General features: G+C 47.1%; 1 protein-coding gene and 1 pseudogene across 10 annotated transcripts in view; both read right to left on the bottom strand.

Annotated features, from left to right (window-relative positions):
- SPIDR (scaffold protein involved in DNA repair) overlaps nt 1-15,378 on the bottom strand; it is a 344,503-nt gene that overhangs the window by 38,072 nt on the left and 291,053 nt on the right. For 9 of the 10 annotated variants that reach the window (XM_032609379.1, XM_032609382.1, XM_032609380.1 and 6 more), the window contains one exon: nt 5,413-5,553. The exons of the other annotated variant lie outside the window; for it this stretch is intronic. In XM_032609379.1, coding sequence (XP_032465270.1) covers nt 5,413-5,553 — 141 coding nt within the window. The remainder of the gene's footprint in view (nt 1-5,412; nt 5,554-15,378) is intronic. 10 annotated transcript variants of the gene reach the window in all.
- LOC116742818 lies at nt 6,906-7,006 on the bottom strand (annotated as a pseudogene).

Raw genomic sequence — 15,378 nt, 5'->3', positions numbered from 1 at the left:
TCCTGGCCACCACCAACCTGCGTCCTGTCACCGTGGGCTTGTCTGTTCTGTTCGTTTCATATAAACGGGATCCTACAATGTGTGGCCTTTTGTGTGGGCTTCTTTCACTCAGTACCATGTTTCACACGGGTCAGTGCTTAGTTCTTTTCGGGCAGTTCTTTGAGCATCACTGGTTTCAGGATTTAGTACATTCTCTTTCGGTGACATTTTACTCTCCTGCCATTAACTTGGGTGGTGAACTTACCGGCAACAATTTTATTTTTCAAAATGATGAAAGAATTCTTAAGTATGTCCCCTTAAAAGAGCATTTCCGACCACAGCAATGAGCAAAAAGATTCTGGACCTCAAACTCCAAGGGAATTCTGTCTCTTTAAGAGGCAGCCTTTCTGAAGAGGGGAAATCAAAGGAAGGAAATTGCCACTGAAGTTTCTTCCCCAGGAGAGCTCTCACCACGGCTTATTTCCTGTTAGAGGAGCAACTGAGATGATCCCTCCACAACGACCCTAACCCACACGCATCGACTTGTGCTGGACGATCCCTAAAAACTCCCTCTGGTGCACCTCCATGCACGTGGGTCACACAGGGTCTCCCAGGAGACCAACGCCCTGGTGCCCAAAGTCACAGTGGAGCCTGACCTCTGACCAGTCACCCTCACCAGTCACCCTCACCTGATCCAGGCCCTCCTCCATAAGATGGGATCCCATCCTGGATAAAGTGCTTTCACAACAACCTCAGGCATTACCCCCTAGACTTATTAGTGAGGAAGACCCAGGGTCTTGAGTCCAAGGGGCACAAAAGGCGTGGTCCTCACCCTGCACTGGACACTGGTCTTGGGACCAACTTAGTCTCTATTCTTCCCACTAAAATTGAGCACCAATAATTACTGCTCAGAAAGTACAAGTGTACACATTCAAATCTCGTTGAGGAGAACCTAAGATGAACCCAAGCAAACAACGAATGTCCATTCCACAAATACTTATTATGAGCCTCTCAACTGCCAGGAATTGAGCCACATACAGGAAACACAATGGTGAGCGAGAAACAGAGCCTTATGATGGGCAGGCCAGCCTCAGACACTGGCCATGAGGCGTCCTAATCCACAATGGTCTACACCATGCAGAGGGGCAAGACCAGGTCTGCATGTCAAGAAGCCGCTGGGACTCAGAGCTGAGCAGCTGGGACACAGCACAGGCCAGCTGGGGGAGCCATCCCGGGGCTCCTCAGACCACTGTTAACGCTTGCGTATTATTGCTAAAATGTCACTCAAGTTTACATGACAATATACCCCTCTGGTGGGACACAGGTCCTGAGAATCCCACACAGCCCCGAGCACTGGACCCAAAGCAGCGGCTGCAGGAGACAAAGGCGCCACCCGGAGAACGGGAGAGTGCTCTGCACCCCCCCCACCCCCACCCCCCAACCCCGGGCCAGACCAACAGCCCTAAGGGCAGTGGGCTGGGGAGCAGCATGGGGGCTTCGAGGGCCTTCTGTTTCCTGACCATGGGGTTAGTTTGTGATCATGCTAACTAAGCCTGGCTTCTAACTTAAAGTTTATCAGTACTTAATCTGTTACCTTTAAAACAAAAGCTGGCATTTAAACAGTAACTATTAATCGGACCATTCTCTGAAATACACCCCCCTCGACGTGCCCAACCCCTCACTCTATCCTCAAAGCTGACCAGATGGACCTGCTCCAGGGGGTGAGTGAACAGCTAGATCAGGGGGCGTGTCCTCCCGCCCCAGCCCCAGGCCCCTCCCGTTCTCTCCAGGGTTCCCAAATCTGAACCCGCCCTCTGAGCCGGGCAAAGTGGCTGCTCTGTAACTGGCACTCGCCGGTTGGTGTCTCTCGGGACCTCCTCCTGGCTCTCCTGCTGGTCCATGAGCTCTGGGAGAAAGGGGCTATTTTACACTCCTGGCATCACCGCAGCTCCCAGGAGAGCGCCACCCACCCCCCCCCCGGCCCCCGAAGCTACTGGAAGTTAAAAATCAGTGGTGATGCGTTCTTCCTTCTCCTGCCCTCAACTGCTGCAGAAGTTTCCAAATCTGCACCCCTGCCCAATCCTTCTTCAAATCTATTAAAAGTACAAGAGTAGAATAATCTTAACTCTATTTTCATTTTTATTACCTCTTCTTTTCTTCTCTCAAAAACTCCTAGGGGCCCTAATTTTCTCTTGGATCAATGCAGAATCCCTACTAATAGGACTTAAGGCTTTGTCTAGCTGACTTTACTTCAGCGTGCTGTGGCTTCAGATAATCCCCAAATCTAGCACAGCAGCAACCAGCCAGGGCATAGCACAAAGAGGTCCTAAATATTTAACGAATAAATGACTGAATTATACTTTCTCCTAATCCTACTTTTGTGTCTTCACAGATAACATCTTACCAATTTGAGGAAAAGACCAGCCATTTAAGGCCCCATCACTTAAAGCAACAACCGCCCAGGATCCCTGGGCAGGTCTAGTCTCCAGTTCAAAAGGAGGCAATTCATGGTCAAAGATCTTGTTAGTTGCTTCCCTGTCATTCTCAGCACTCAGACAGACCCCTCTGTATACGGTGAGTGCTGACTAAATGCTCTGCAACAGTCTTCTCCAGTACATTACTCTTAAAGAGATATTAATAAAATAGTCACTTATACATTAATAATGTATTTTAGACAGATTAGTGGCTTTTGTTTTAACAAGTAGGAACCTAAGTATTAGCAGGACTTTGAATTGAAAGAGGTTCCTCTCCCCCGCCAAAAATATGCTAACTATATTTTCCATACTTATAGGATTAAGATGTTTCAGAAAATTTCTTTTTTCCCTCAGTATTACCCTATCACATAAAAATAAGAGCACATAATAATCAGCAATAAAAAGATAAAGCTCATACACAGGACTAAGACACCAAAGTAAAGTGAGTTTTCAGCCTGTCTGACCTCTAAACTGTTGCAGAGGCCACCTGGGAGGACAAAGGTCAGGGGACACGCCTCAGCCCCTGGACAAACAGCCTGGAGTCCTCCAGGGACGCAGAGAGCCAGGGAGAGGCACATGCCTCAGCAGTGTTGTTTTAAAATGGTCTTTTCCTTTACATCCAGGGTATTTTTCTGACTCTTCTCACCCTAACGAGTCAGTATGGACACACAACTCCAAAAAGCGGTCAGAGAAATGCGACAGACATGACAGCTGTTTTCCTGCAACTCTTCCCAAGGCGGCAGGTGAACAGGGTGGGACGCCCTGCACAGGCCCAGCCCCGAGGCCGCCAGTCCACCCAAAGCGCCACAGGGAGCAGTGACTTCCGTCACTGTGACTGTGGACCAGATGAGACCGGGGAGCTAAGATTTCAAAGGCTCCACGATCAGCCCAAACGTAAAACCATCTTCCAACTGGCAAAAAATAATTTTCTATATTAGATATTGGAATTATATAATTATAATTAATCATTTTAGCTTGAATTCTGGGAACTAAGTGTATTTCGTTAAGGTGTATCAGAAATATATTTTGTTAAGGTTTATGAGAGTTGCTATGAAACACAGTAATTGGGGGGGAAGAGACAATTTGTGTTTACTGGGCCGTGGATGGATGACTGACAGTGGATGATGTCACTAATAGGCAATTATAACATTCAGCATTCCAAAACTATTTAATAATTTGTTTTGAAGAAATACAGCTTCCAAAAGAACAAAAAGACAATCTTAATATTTATTTGGATAGTTGCATGCTAAAATAAAGTTAAACACATAGGATAAAGAAATTAATTCCAACCTAAAAAAGTATCCAATACTTAGTCAAATTTTAGTCCAACTTAAAAATGGATGGGTTCCAAAAGTCTGTAAATGAATTATTCAGAATAGTCAGTGCATTTCCCGTGGAAAAAACATTTCCTATGGCAATGTTGTAGACAGTAGCAAGGCTTCCAGTGTAACCCACAAAAACCAGATTAAACATTAGGTACACATATGGCTGTATAGCATCACGGTAGCAAAGCATGTACTTTATAGAGCAAAGCCCCTGGACCCCTCCTGGCTCTGTCAGTCCCCAGGAGTATTTCCCTGGAGTTGGGTCCCCCAGTCGCCAGCAGGAAGTACGTCCCCAGGAGTGGACTCCTCTGGCCTGCAGGACACCAGGACACGTGCCAGCTGGAGGGGCTCCACTGAGGCGCCCGAGATGGGGAGCCCCAGTACCCCGGCATGCTCAGGTGCGAGGCTGGTGCCGAATGTATGTCAGGGAGGTCTACACGGCCCCGGTGGGGTTAATGCCGTCAGGCCAACGCCAGAGCAGCACCTCACTTACCACCTCTACACACGGTCTTTCCAGATGCCTGTGATTCTGAAACTGAGGACTACATGGGGTTCAGCCTTCGAAACGATAAGGTTCATGTGACCCACTTAAGCTTTCCAAATATCTGGGCAGCTCCCTCCCTAATCCATAAGGCAATTACACTGTAACACAGCCTCCCTTCTGTAAGCAAAAGGAAGCATTTGTTACCAGCCGAGTGTACATGAATCAATGCAGGGCTCACAGGGGGTCTGTCCTTCAGGAAAACAGGGTCCTGGGTGGAGCCGCCACTCAGCTGCACGTGAGAGACAGATGTGGCACAGGGCGGGGCCGGGGAAAGTGGCTGCTAGTCACGAGACACGAGACACGCGGCGGCGCTCTCAGTTTGGACGGAGCACGGCCCGAAGGGCCGGTATGCAGACCACTGGACTAGGAGCAGCGCATACGCCCAACGCCCAACGGCGCCTCCCTCCCGCACTGTTACAAGCTCAGACGTTGCTCTAAGTAAGACAGTAGCATTAAGACAGCTAAAATTACACACTGCCTGAGGAAAGCGGCTATGATGAGAGAAACCCAAATTCACCGTTTACACTAATTCTCTATATGACTGGATCGTTCCACCGAAAAGGTTTCTTCTGCTCCCTAATTCATAGATTAAGATGCTCACTGGAATGGAACAACCCACACTGGGGCCAGATCTATGTACCACCGCCACCCAAAACATCTAGCGCGAGGAGCCACGAAACGTGACAGAAAACAAGCTTTCTTGCTATGGAAAGCAAAAAACGTGACAAATTAAGAGTTTTGCTTAACGCTTATAAAATGCCTTTTCACTCAATTATATTTTCACTTACATAAACGGACTCATGCAAAGCTGCCTTATTACTACAGATAAAGAGAAAGAAAGAAAAAACTTTAGTTAAAATACATATATATATGACATTTTTAATCCTAATTTTAATAAAATTGTGAATCACTAAACCTGCATAATTATTTTTGTTTTCAATGGTAATTTTTCTTCCATAAGTACTTTATGGGCTCCACCCAACTCGTGGCCTTGTCTCAGAGGCAGACTCTAGGATCCTAGTTTATTGTCTTTAAAAATGAAATTACAGATGTTACTGTAGCAAACTGGATGCTACTGTGGTGTCCTCACCTTCCTCTGGTGACCTTTTGCAGAACCTTCATTCCCACCAGCCTGCAGGACTTGCCCTCCAACTCCCTGTCCTTCAGGACGGCGCCCGCCGAGTGCACCTCACTGAAGAGTCCGAGGGCATCTTGCACGAGAAGGCAGACTCTACAAAAAAGGATCCACATTTGCTCTTTTAGGAGACAGTTTTTGATTCAGTACAGAGACCAGAATTTCCTTCTCCTTCACTAGAAATCCACTGTAGATCCACCGTAGAAATCCACCTCCATTTAAAACATTTCAAATTATGTTTTATCAAACACTAATATTCAAAGATATTAATAGGTATTCCTTGAAAATTATCACCAAAATGTTGCTAGCAATAACTTTTCTAAAATTTACTTCATCAGATCTATGGAGAAAAAAATACATTGAAATCACATACAATTATTACTATGGTCAATTCTTCTTGCAATACGACATTTTATACCCAAGAACACCAGGAAATATCCCTGACTGCTCGCCTGATGCCCATATGGTTTTAGTCTGTTCCGGAGCGATATGTAGCAGGTGGTACCCAGAAGAATGTCCTATCTATCTTAAATATATTAGTCTTAACATTTCCATATGTGTGACATTATTTAATATGTTGTAGCTATAAGACATTTATATAGTACAAACTCATTTCTCATGGTTGACTGGAAAAAGAAAATTTTACACAAAGAGTAGGGTTCTGTGGCTTATAATTAGGTCTGGATCAAACAAGTGAAAAGCTAGAATACTTCAAAATGAAGATGAACAACGGTGGCCTTTGGATTTTACAAAAATGAGGAGCTGAGTTGCCTAAAGTAGAAAAATTAATGTTCAATCCTACTGACTTAACCTCAGGATTTAAAGGTCAAAAAGGAAGTGGGATGTAAGTTATTTGTTTCTTCCAGAATTCTGAATATTGTCCCACTGCCTTCTAGTCTTCCACTGTTTCTAACGAGAAGTCCCTTGTTACACGAGGAGTCACTTTTCACTTGCTGCTTTCAAGACTTTACCTTTGGCTTTCAACATTTTGACTATGACGCATTTGGGTATGTCTCTTTTTAGGTTTATCCTACTACAAGTTCATAGAGTTTCTTGGATGTGTAAAGTTTTCCAGTCCAATTTGAGCCATCTTCAGCCATTATTACTCCAAATATCTTTTCTGTTCCCTCCCCCACTCCCCTGCCCTTCTGGCGCTCCCATTACATGTGTATTGGTGCACTTAATGGTGTTCCACATTTCTGAGGTTCTTCATTCTTTTCTCCCCTTAGAATATTTATTTGTCATTTGTGAGATTTCCATAATAGTGCAGAGATAATCATGGTATGTTTTAATTCTTCATAAAGACTAAGTTATTAAAAAGTCTTCACAAGCATTTTTTTAATTGCTAAAATACTCTGCAGTCATCAATTTGAGATTAAGTTTTAACATCCTATTGAAATTACAATCCTCTTTTCTTGGGGAAGAGTTTTAAGTTTGACAAAGGGCTTACAAATGTGTAATGCTTCCCAAATCTGCATGTCATGTGCACAGGGGCTATGCTACTCTCTGTATGTTCCAATTTTGGTGTAAGTGCTGTCAAAGTGAGCACTTTTCATTCTGTCTCTCCTTCGGGCTGCACTAGCTCCATTATTCTAGATCCAAGTCCATGGATTCTTTCTTCTTCCAGCTCACATCTACTGTTGAGCCTATCTAGTGAATTTTTCATATCAGTTATTATACTTTCCAACTCCAGAGTTTCCATTTGGTTCTTTCCAGTTTGTGTCTTTTTACCGATATCCTCCTTTTGATTAGACTCTGTCATCTACACACTGTAATCTGGAGACATGGTTCCCTCTGCTCTTTGAACGTTTTATATTTATAATGGCTGTTTTAAAATCTCTGTCTGCTAAGTCCAACAACTGGGCCTTTCAAAAGCGGCTTCTATCATCTGCTTTTTCCCTCATGTATGGGTCATGCTTCCCTGTTTCTCTGCAAACCTTGCAATTTTTGGTTGACAACTGGGCGTGCTGGATAGTAAATTGCGGCAACTCTGGATCCTTGACTCCTCTCCGCCAAGGGTTGATGATGTAGTTTACTCACTTGCTCAGTGACCTGTCTGAACAGCTCTTCCCTGCAGGCTCTGATGGTCCTGCTCAGACTGTCTTCTTGTTTTTATCTTTTCACATGGCTACCCAGAGGCTGTCCCTAGGTCAGCGAAGCCACTTATTAGTGAAAGGTTGTGCTTGAGCATCCTTAGCCAGTCAGACTTTTAACCTTTACCACTGGACATGTGTGTCTTGGAGGTTGATCTCATGGTTCAAGGAGTGCAGGTTTTTGCCCTCATCCCTCTCCTTTGGCCAGAGCTCATATTTCCCCTCCCTAATCACACCTGTGAAGATGTGGCCTTGGGCAGGTCAGACAGCCAGACCTGCGTGCGATTTTAAAGTCTGGCTTCCCAGAGTTGTCCCTGGTTCAGAGCAGCCAACTGTTCATCTAGTGTGGCTGGAGGTGGTCCTGAGGCCCTTCAGGGAAGTGAGGCTCGTACCCCAACCTTCCCATGGGGGCCGTCAGTGCTCCTGAGAGCACACCCTTCCTGTCTCTCAAGTCTGACTGTGATTCCAGGAGGGCTCTTGGTGGTCTCTTTTCCCTGATTCTCTCTGCTAACTTTTCATTGCTCTGTTCTTTGCTTGTTGATAAAGAGTCAGGAAATTACAAGCACTCTCTGAACCTCTCTCCACCAAGATCCTCACTGTTTTCAACAACACTCTTGGGCATGGAATTCTCCCGCCATCTCATGCAGCCCTACAGAGCTCTTCTTCTTCACCATAACCTGTCTCCCTCTGGGCAGTGCCCCCTTTGCCTGGACTGACACCTCTGCTCTAGAGTGGGTGCTGGGGGGGCGGGGTGGTGGCGCTGGTCTTCTAGGCCAGCCTCTCTGCGTGGTGCATCTACCCTGCGGCGGGCTGGGGTAGGACAACTGGGCCAGTATTCTTGGCCCACCACACTTGGGGTTGAGCTTCTGCAACAGGGGCCTGCGGATAAGGGATGCTAGTGGACAGCCCTCCTAGAGTGAAATGTGCCCTGGACTGGGAGTTGAGGGGAGGGGGTTGTCTTCTTGACTGCACTCCCTGGAGTAAAGCCTCAGAGTAGCAGTGGTTGCGGGGGGCAGTCAGGGCTCAAGGGCCACAGACTCACTGTTCTTAGTGAGATTTATCAGATTTTCTTGGTTCCACTGAAGGAATGCTTCCCCATTTGCTGTATGCCCTTAGGACAATTTCCAGAGGCTTCACATGATTGTTTTTTACAGCTTTCTGCCGTTGAAACTCTGCGAAGGGGAGAATCCACTGTGTAAGCAGAGATCCTCTGGATAGTTAGCATGCGCCGTGTAAGAAAATATAATGGCTCTGTAGCCATTATTTACAGGTTCTGAGAGTATCTGGAAACTCTCTGAGTTTGTAGACTTACGTGTGAGTTGTTCTTTTTTTCTTAAAAGACATCTTGATTTGCTTGAACACAAGAAATGAGCCAAATACAAAATTACTGGGTCAGACACAGAAGCGCTTGATGTAGCGAGGTCTAGAGGGCTGCAGAGCCTCAAAATCAGTGTCACAAGATTTTGAGTAACAGTGGCACATACGGGGTTGTCAATGTACCCCAAACAGTGCCCTGGCCTTAGGGGTGTCTATTTATGTGCTAAACACAGCAGGACTGCTGCGGACCCAGGCCTGTGCAGGTGCCCTCTGAACCTCCCTAGGGAAAGGCCTGGCACAGGTAAACACACAATCACAGGCTGTGGGATTACAGGAGGGAAATAATAGACAGCCTGTGAGAAAGCACTGGGGTGGAATGGCCTGGCCAGGTGGTTAGGGAAGGCTCCTTACAAGAGGTGATCTTTAAGCTGTGTCCTGAAGAAAGAGAAGCCCACCCTGCACAGGGCTGAAAGAAGCACACTTAGAGGAGAGAGCACAGCACACACAGAACCTGGGATGGCAACGAGCCTTTCCATGTTTGAGAAGTTGAAAGAAGGCTGGAAAATAATACAAAAGAAAGAAAAAGAAGACAGGGGGAAAGTGGTAATAAGGGGAAAGACTATGTACTATGTGGGTATTTCCATGCATTGCTCCTGATTTAAAATCAAAGTTATGTTGATGAAAAATTAAAAACTCGAGGCACTTGTAAAGGGGCGGGATGGGGAACGGGGAGGAGGCAAGGGCATCTCCCTGGAGGGGCGCCTCTGCTGTGCGCAAAGGCCCGTGCCGGGGGCTCCCTGTGTGGGGGCGGAGGGGCTGCCTGGGCCCAGGTGGTAAATCGCTGGCCCGGTCCAGCCAGCACCCCCGCCTCCCGCCACGGGCGAGTCACGGGGGACACTAACAGGCGTTAGACCAAATGCTCCGTTTCAGAGATACAACCGCTGGCACAGGCAGGAGGCTGGCTTGAACCGAGCACTTTCAGAGCCTCGGCGGTCCGCGTGTGAGTTCGCTGCCCTAATCGATGGAAACAGGGGGACTGCAAAGTGCTATTCACAGGCTGAGCTCCACTGGCTCATGTGTTTTCTTTAGTTTATAAAGTGTTAAATTTTTTTAAAAAAATTAGCAGCAAATATTAAAAATTAAGGGATCTTATATAAAATTCGTTTCCTGTTTTCCTAAGAAGCCTGCGGCTCTGGCAGTACTGGGTGGCCGACACTCATCGTCAGGCACCAGCCTGTCCGGTCATCACGCGGCCCCACCCGCCCCCCAGCCGTCAACGCGTGTGTGTCCCGCTGGCCTCAGTCAGCAGGAGGGCCTGCGTGAGGGCAACGTCTCAGGGCAGAGACTGAAGCACACAGTCTTGGGGGATGGACGAGGGACCGGCAGAGTCTGCACTGGCCTAAGATTTCTGAAGAGGTGAGTGGAGTGGAGAATGAAGCGCCGCCCCGGGTGTGGGCAGCCCAGACGTGGGTCTCATTTCAGAGTGGAGGAGCCAGGGAATCCAGACCAGCCAAGCGACTTGAGCCGGGAGGTCACGGACAGAGCTGACCGACACGGGCCCGGGGGAGGACAGGGCTCGCCGCAGGGCATGGAGGGCTGGGCCTGGCCCTGCCCCAGCACCAGCCAGCTCCTGGCTGCCCGTCCCCGTCGACACCGGGGGCCGGCTCTGGACGCCACGTCAGTTACCTCGTCTGCGCCAGGTGAGACGGTTCCAGTTCCACACGGGAGGCGCTCGGGCCCCGCCCGGAGGTAGCAGAGTGGCCGAGCCCAGCAGGACACGCAGCCGACACGAGCACTGCCCCTAAGTATCCCTGAAATACTGGATGAGCTGCAGCCTAGCCATATGGAGACGAGGAGACTCGACATTTTAAGATCACGTCAGGGGTTGGCGCTCACAAGATGGGGTCTCGGCTCTGGGAAGCAGGCTGGGTGCGTCCATTCGCCCTCCGGCCAGGATGCCAAGGATCCCCAGCAACTCCACACCCCGGGCTGCTGGCGACGGGCAACCTCGGGCTCTGGCTGCAGGTGACTTTCCGCACATACTGAGCCCTGGTGCCGGGAATCCCACGCCTCGCCTGACAGGGACACTGCTGTCTTCAGAAGTGGTCAGCTTAGATAAACGCTAGACCAGCACAGAGAGAACGTCTCCAGGGAGGAAGGGGGATGTCCGTGGTTAAGAGTAAGAGCCTCAGAACTACTTCGCTCCCTGAGATAGAGTTCGCCGCTCAAACCTCTCGCAGTAACAGTCTGGCACGCGAACACCACTTATTTCAGATCAATGTTCCACCCACGCCTAAAACACTGACCGTCACCAAATAAAACCCCTCACCCACGTTCATGGTTTTCAGCACATGGTGCTGGGTGGCAGCGGCCTGGGAGGGGCTGCCTCAGCTCTGCGGCTGGGGGACGTGGCCAGCTGCTGGGAGCTTCGGCTCTGGAACCCTTAAATCCAGGCAACTTTATCTGCTCGGCACCTAGCGAAGAGCCTGCACCGAATCTGCGCCCAGCATCGTGCTTTCCTTCACCCACCAGGCAAATCCACTTCGTTACAAACACACTTAATCGGCAAGAAGGTGGTTTTTTCCCGTCACATCACTTGTCAGCTCTCCTGAGCCCATAGGAGGTGTGTGCACCTCTGTAAAAGGGCTGATCTCCTGCGTGAAGGGGCTCAGAGGAACGTGCTCGAAGCAGCAGAGGGCCCACCGCCACAGACGTGACGTTGTCACTCCTGACACCAGCTTGTGATCCGCCTCGTGGTGCCGTCCTCACCACCCAGCTCCCCAGTTTCATGGTAAGTAAAGCTCCTCTCTGGGTAAAGAGATGGAGAATCACCAACACCTCGCATGGCCCCAGAGCCCTCGGCTGCAGCGCCTCGACTCCGTGCATTTCTGAGCCACGAGGGTGAGGCTGGAAGAACTGACTAAAACTGATGCCAAGTGAAGCCACACTCCACAGCACATGCCCAGCAGCATAAAGCAATACAGATAAGAGGTGCACGGTTCCATCCGGCCACATCACGATGGAAGTATAAAGTCCATCGTGCAGTTAATGTTTATCTTTAAGAATGCTTCCTTCCTTCTCTTACCAGCTGAACGCCTCATCATGCTAATTAAAGAACATTTTAAAAATTCTAAAAATGCATGTATTGTTAGGCTGTGAAAGTACCAGAACAAAGCACAAGAAATAAGGAAAACAAAACTGTTGACTCACAGAGGGGGTTTTAGTGAGACGATAATCCCTCTTTGAAGCTTTAAATGCCCCTCCCCAACTTTTCAAAAATATTTACTTTCCCTCCTTTCATTCACTGGCTCAATATCATAGATATATAAATTAAGAAAAGCAAGAAAGAAGCAGAGAACATGGGTATGTGTGTGCGTGTGTGTGTGCTTGTGTGCCTGTGAACGCTTGTGTTCCGAGAGAGAAGCAGGCGAAGTGACATGTGGGATGTTTACACGAGTCATGGAAGCAGTTCTGAGCAGTCCACCAAGAATTCCCGGAATCAGAGTCAGGCCTGGCTGTTTTATTCTAGGTCAGTGTCAACCGAAGCAGCCTCTGAAGATCAACAAGGATCTTTCTCTCCATGTTATAAGCCCTTACTAAGCCCTAATCTAAGGAAGAAACAGAAGAAATTCGAGGATGAAGTGAGAAAAAGAAGCAGGAGAGAGAGAAAGGGGAAGAGAGGCTGGGAGGGGAGCTTGGACCTGACCCCGAAAGGGAGGAGAGGGCGAAGAGCAGGGTGCGCGGAGGGGGCAGGGCCTTTCCCAGCTCCAAGCCGCGCGCAGACGGGAAACCAGATACAGCAGGACACTGTGTCCTCCTGAAAAACAAGCAGACCACGCTCCTAAAGTAAACAGCTAATCCTGCTGTTTATCTTTCTAACATGAGATGTTAGCAGGATGATCTCTACTGCACAGAAATGGGGTTTTTATTCATTAAAAAAATCATATTTTCTCTTTGCTAAAATAAAAGTGTGACACGGAAACTTTCTAATACTAGTGAACAAGAAGGAGTTAACAGTCGTTCTTTGCTAAAACTAACTTAACTAAAGGATGGCAAGAAGCCTGAGAAAGGCCTTTTCCACACTTACACTTCCTCTTTATTTTTGGAAAATACTGCATTGCTGAAATTAACCAAACAACAAACCCTGCTGCAAGCGTGGTCTTTTAAGGAGGACACAAATAATGTGGACATAACTGTGACGTCCTGCACTTGGACTGTGGTTTTACCACTCCTGGAGATAAGACTTGACTGGGCCGAGACAAGTCAGAAGAGGACGTTTTATACATTCATACAAGTTTGCCTCCAGAACAAGTTTTCAAAGATACATAGCTACTCTTACACATTTTTGTTAATTGAAATTTCGACGGAGAGAAGTGTAGATTCACGTGCAGGTGTGAGACCCTCAAACACTCTGCCCCTTTCCCCCAGTGGCACACTGTGCCCTGACTGACACAGTAAGACATCACACCAGACACCTCACAGCTGCAAGCACCACCCGGTTCAGGGCTCACCCACCCCACTGGTGTGTGCGTGCATGCGTGCGTGCGTGCGTGTGTGTGTGTGTGTGTGGTGCTGTGAAGTTTTATCACCTGTGGAGGATCCTGTATCCACCGCCACAAGGACCCCTCAGGCTGCCTTTTATCACGCACCTCCCTCTGTCTCCCTACCCTCCATCCCCAGCATCTAGAAGCCACTAATCTGTCTTCCATTTCTAAATGCGGCCACTTTTGAAACGTTACAAAACTGGAATCATCTAGTATATGACCTCTGGGTTTGAGTTTTTTCCCTCAGCACAGCTCCCTGGCAATAATCAAGCTACTACACCTTTTATTTTTATAACAGCTTGAGACCTAACTCACATACCATAAAACTCACCCAAATAAAAAGACTGCGGCAAAATGCACATGAAATTTCCAGTTTCACCATTTTCAAGTGTATAATTTGGTGGCGTTAAGTACACGCACGTGTTCTGCAACCACCAGCACTATCTAGTCCCAGAATATTTCCCTAAAAGGAAACCCCAACCTGTTATGCAGCCTCCCTGTTCTCTTCTCCCCCAAGTACCTGGCAACACACCCATCTACTTTCTGTCTCTACGGATTTGCCTGTTCTGAATATGTCACATAAGTGGAATCATGAAAGTTGTGGCCTTTTGAGACTAGCTTCTTTTACTCAGCATAACATTTTCAAGTTGCATCCAAGGTGTAGCAGGTGCCAGCACTGCATTCCTGCTTGTTGCTGAATAATATTCCACTGTATGGATATGTCACATTTTGTTATCCATCCATCAGGTGATGAACATTTGGGTTGTTTCCACTTTTTTGCATTTATAAATAATACTGCTATGAATGTCAGTGCAGAAGTTATGTAGATATATGTTTTCAATTTTCTTGGGTTTATACCTAGGAGTAGAATTGCTGGATCATGTGGTAATGCTATGTTTAGCTTTTCGAGGAACTGCCAGGCTGTTTTCCAAAGTGTCTGTACCATTTTACCAGCCAGTATGAGGGGCTCCAATTTCTCCAAATCCTTGTCGACACTTATTATTGTCTGTCTTTTTTATTACAACCATCCTAGTGGTGTGAAGTGGTAGCCACTGTGGTTTTGATTTGCATTTCCCAGATGGCTAATGATGTTGATTACCAAGTGATTCGTGGCCATCTTCTTTGGAGAAGTGTCTATTCAAATCCTCTATTTTTTTATTTGGGTTATCTTTTTATATTGAGTTGTATTAGTTTTTATATATTCTGGATACAAGTCCCCTATCAGATATGTGATTTGCAAAAAGTTTCTCCTGGGCTTCCCTGGTGGCACAGTGGTTGAGAGTCCGCCTGCAGATGCAGGGGACACGGGTTCGAGCCCGGGTCTGGGAAGATCCCACATGCCGCAGAGCGGCTGGACCCGTGAGCCATGGCCGCTGAGCCTGCGCGTCCGGAGCCTGTGCTCCGCAACGAGAGAGGCCACAGCAGTGAGAGGCCCGCATACCACAAAAAAAAAAAAAAAAAAAAAGTTTCTCCTGTTCTCTGGCTCGTCTATTACTTTCTTGACAATGTCCTTTGAAGCACAGAAGTTTTTATTTTGATGAAGCCCCATTTATGGATTTTTCTTTTGTTATATATGCTTTTGGTGCCATAGGTAAGAAACAATTACCTAATATGTTATGTTTAGGAAGATATTCCTATGTTTTCTTTTGAGTGTTATAGTTTTAGTTCTTAGGTTTAGGCCTATGATCTATTTTGAATTAATTCTGTGTATGGTGTGAGGCAGGTGTCAACTTAACTCTTTTGAATGTGAATATCCAGTTGTCTCAGTGCTTTCTGTTGGAATTACTATTCTTTTACAGTTGAAATGTCTGTCTCCTTTGTCAAAAATCAGCTGACCATAAATATAAGGTATTATAAATTTTAAAAGAACATATACATCATGCCAGTGATATCTAAAAAAATAATGAAGTATATGAGTGTAGGTCTTAAAAAGAAAGAAAGAGTCTGAACTCACCAAACGAGAGGAT

Source organism: Phocoena sinus, chromosome 17 (assembly GCF_008692025.1).
Source record: "Phocoena sinus isolate mPhoSin1 chromosome 17, mPhoSin1.pri, whole genome shotgun sequence".
Classification (NCBI taxonomy): Eukaryota; Metazoa; Chordata; class Mammalia; order Artiodactyla; family Phocoenidae; genus Phocoena; species Phocoena sinus.
This window is presented reverse-complemented; position numbering and strand designations above follow the sequence as displayed.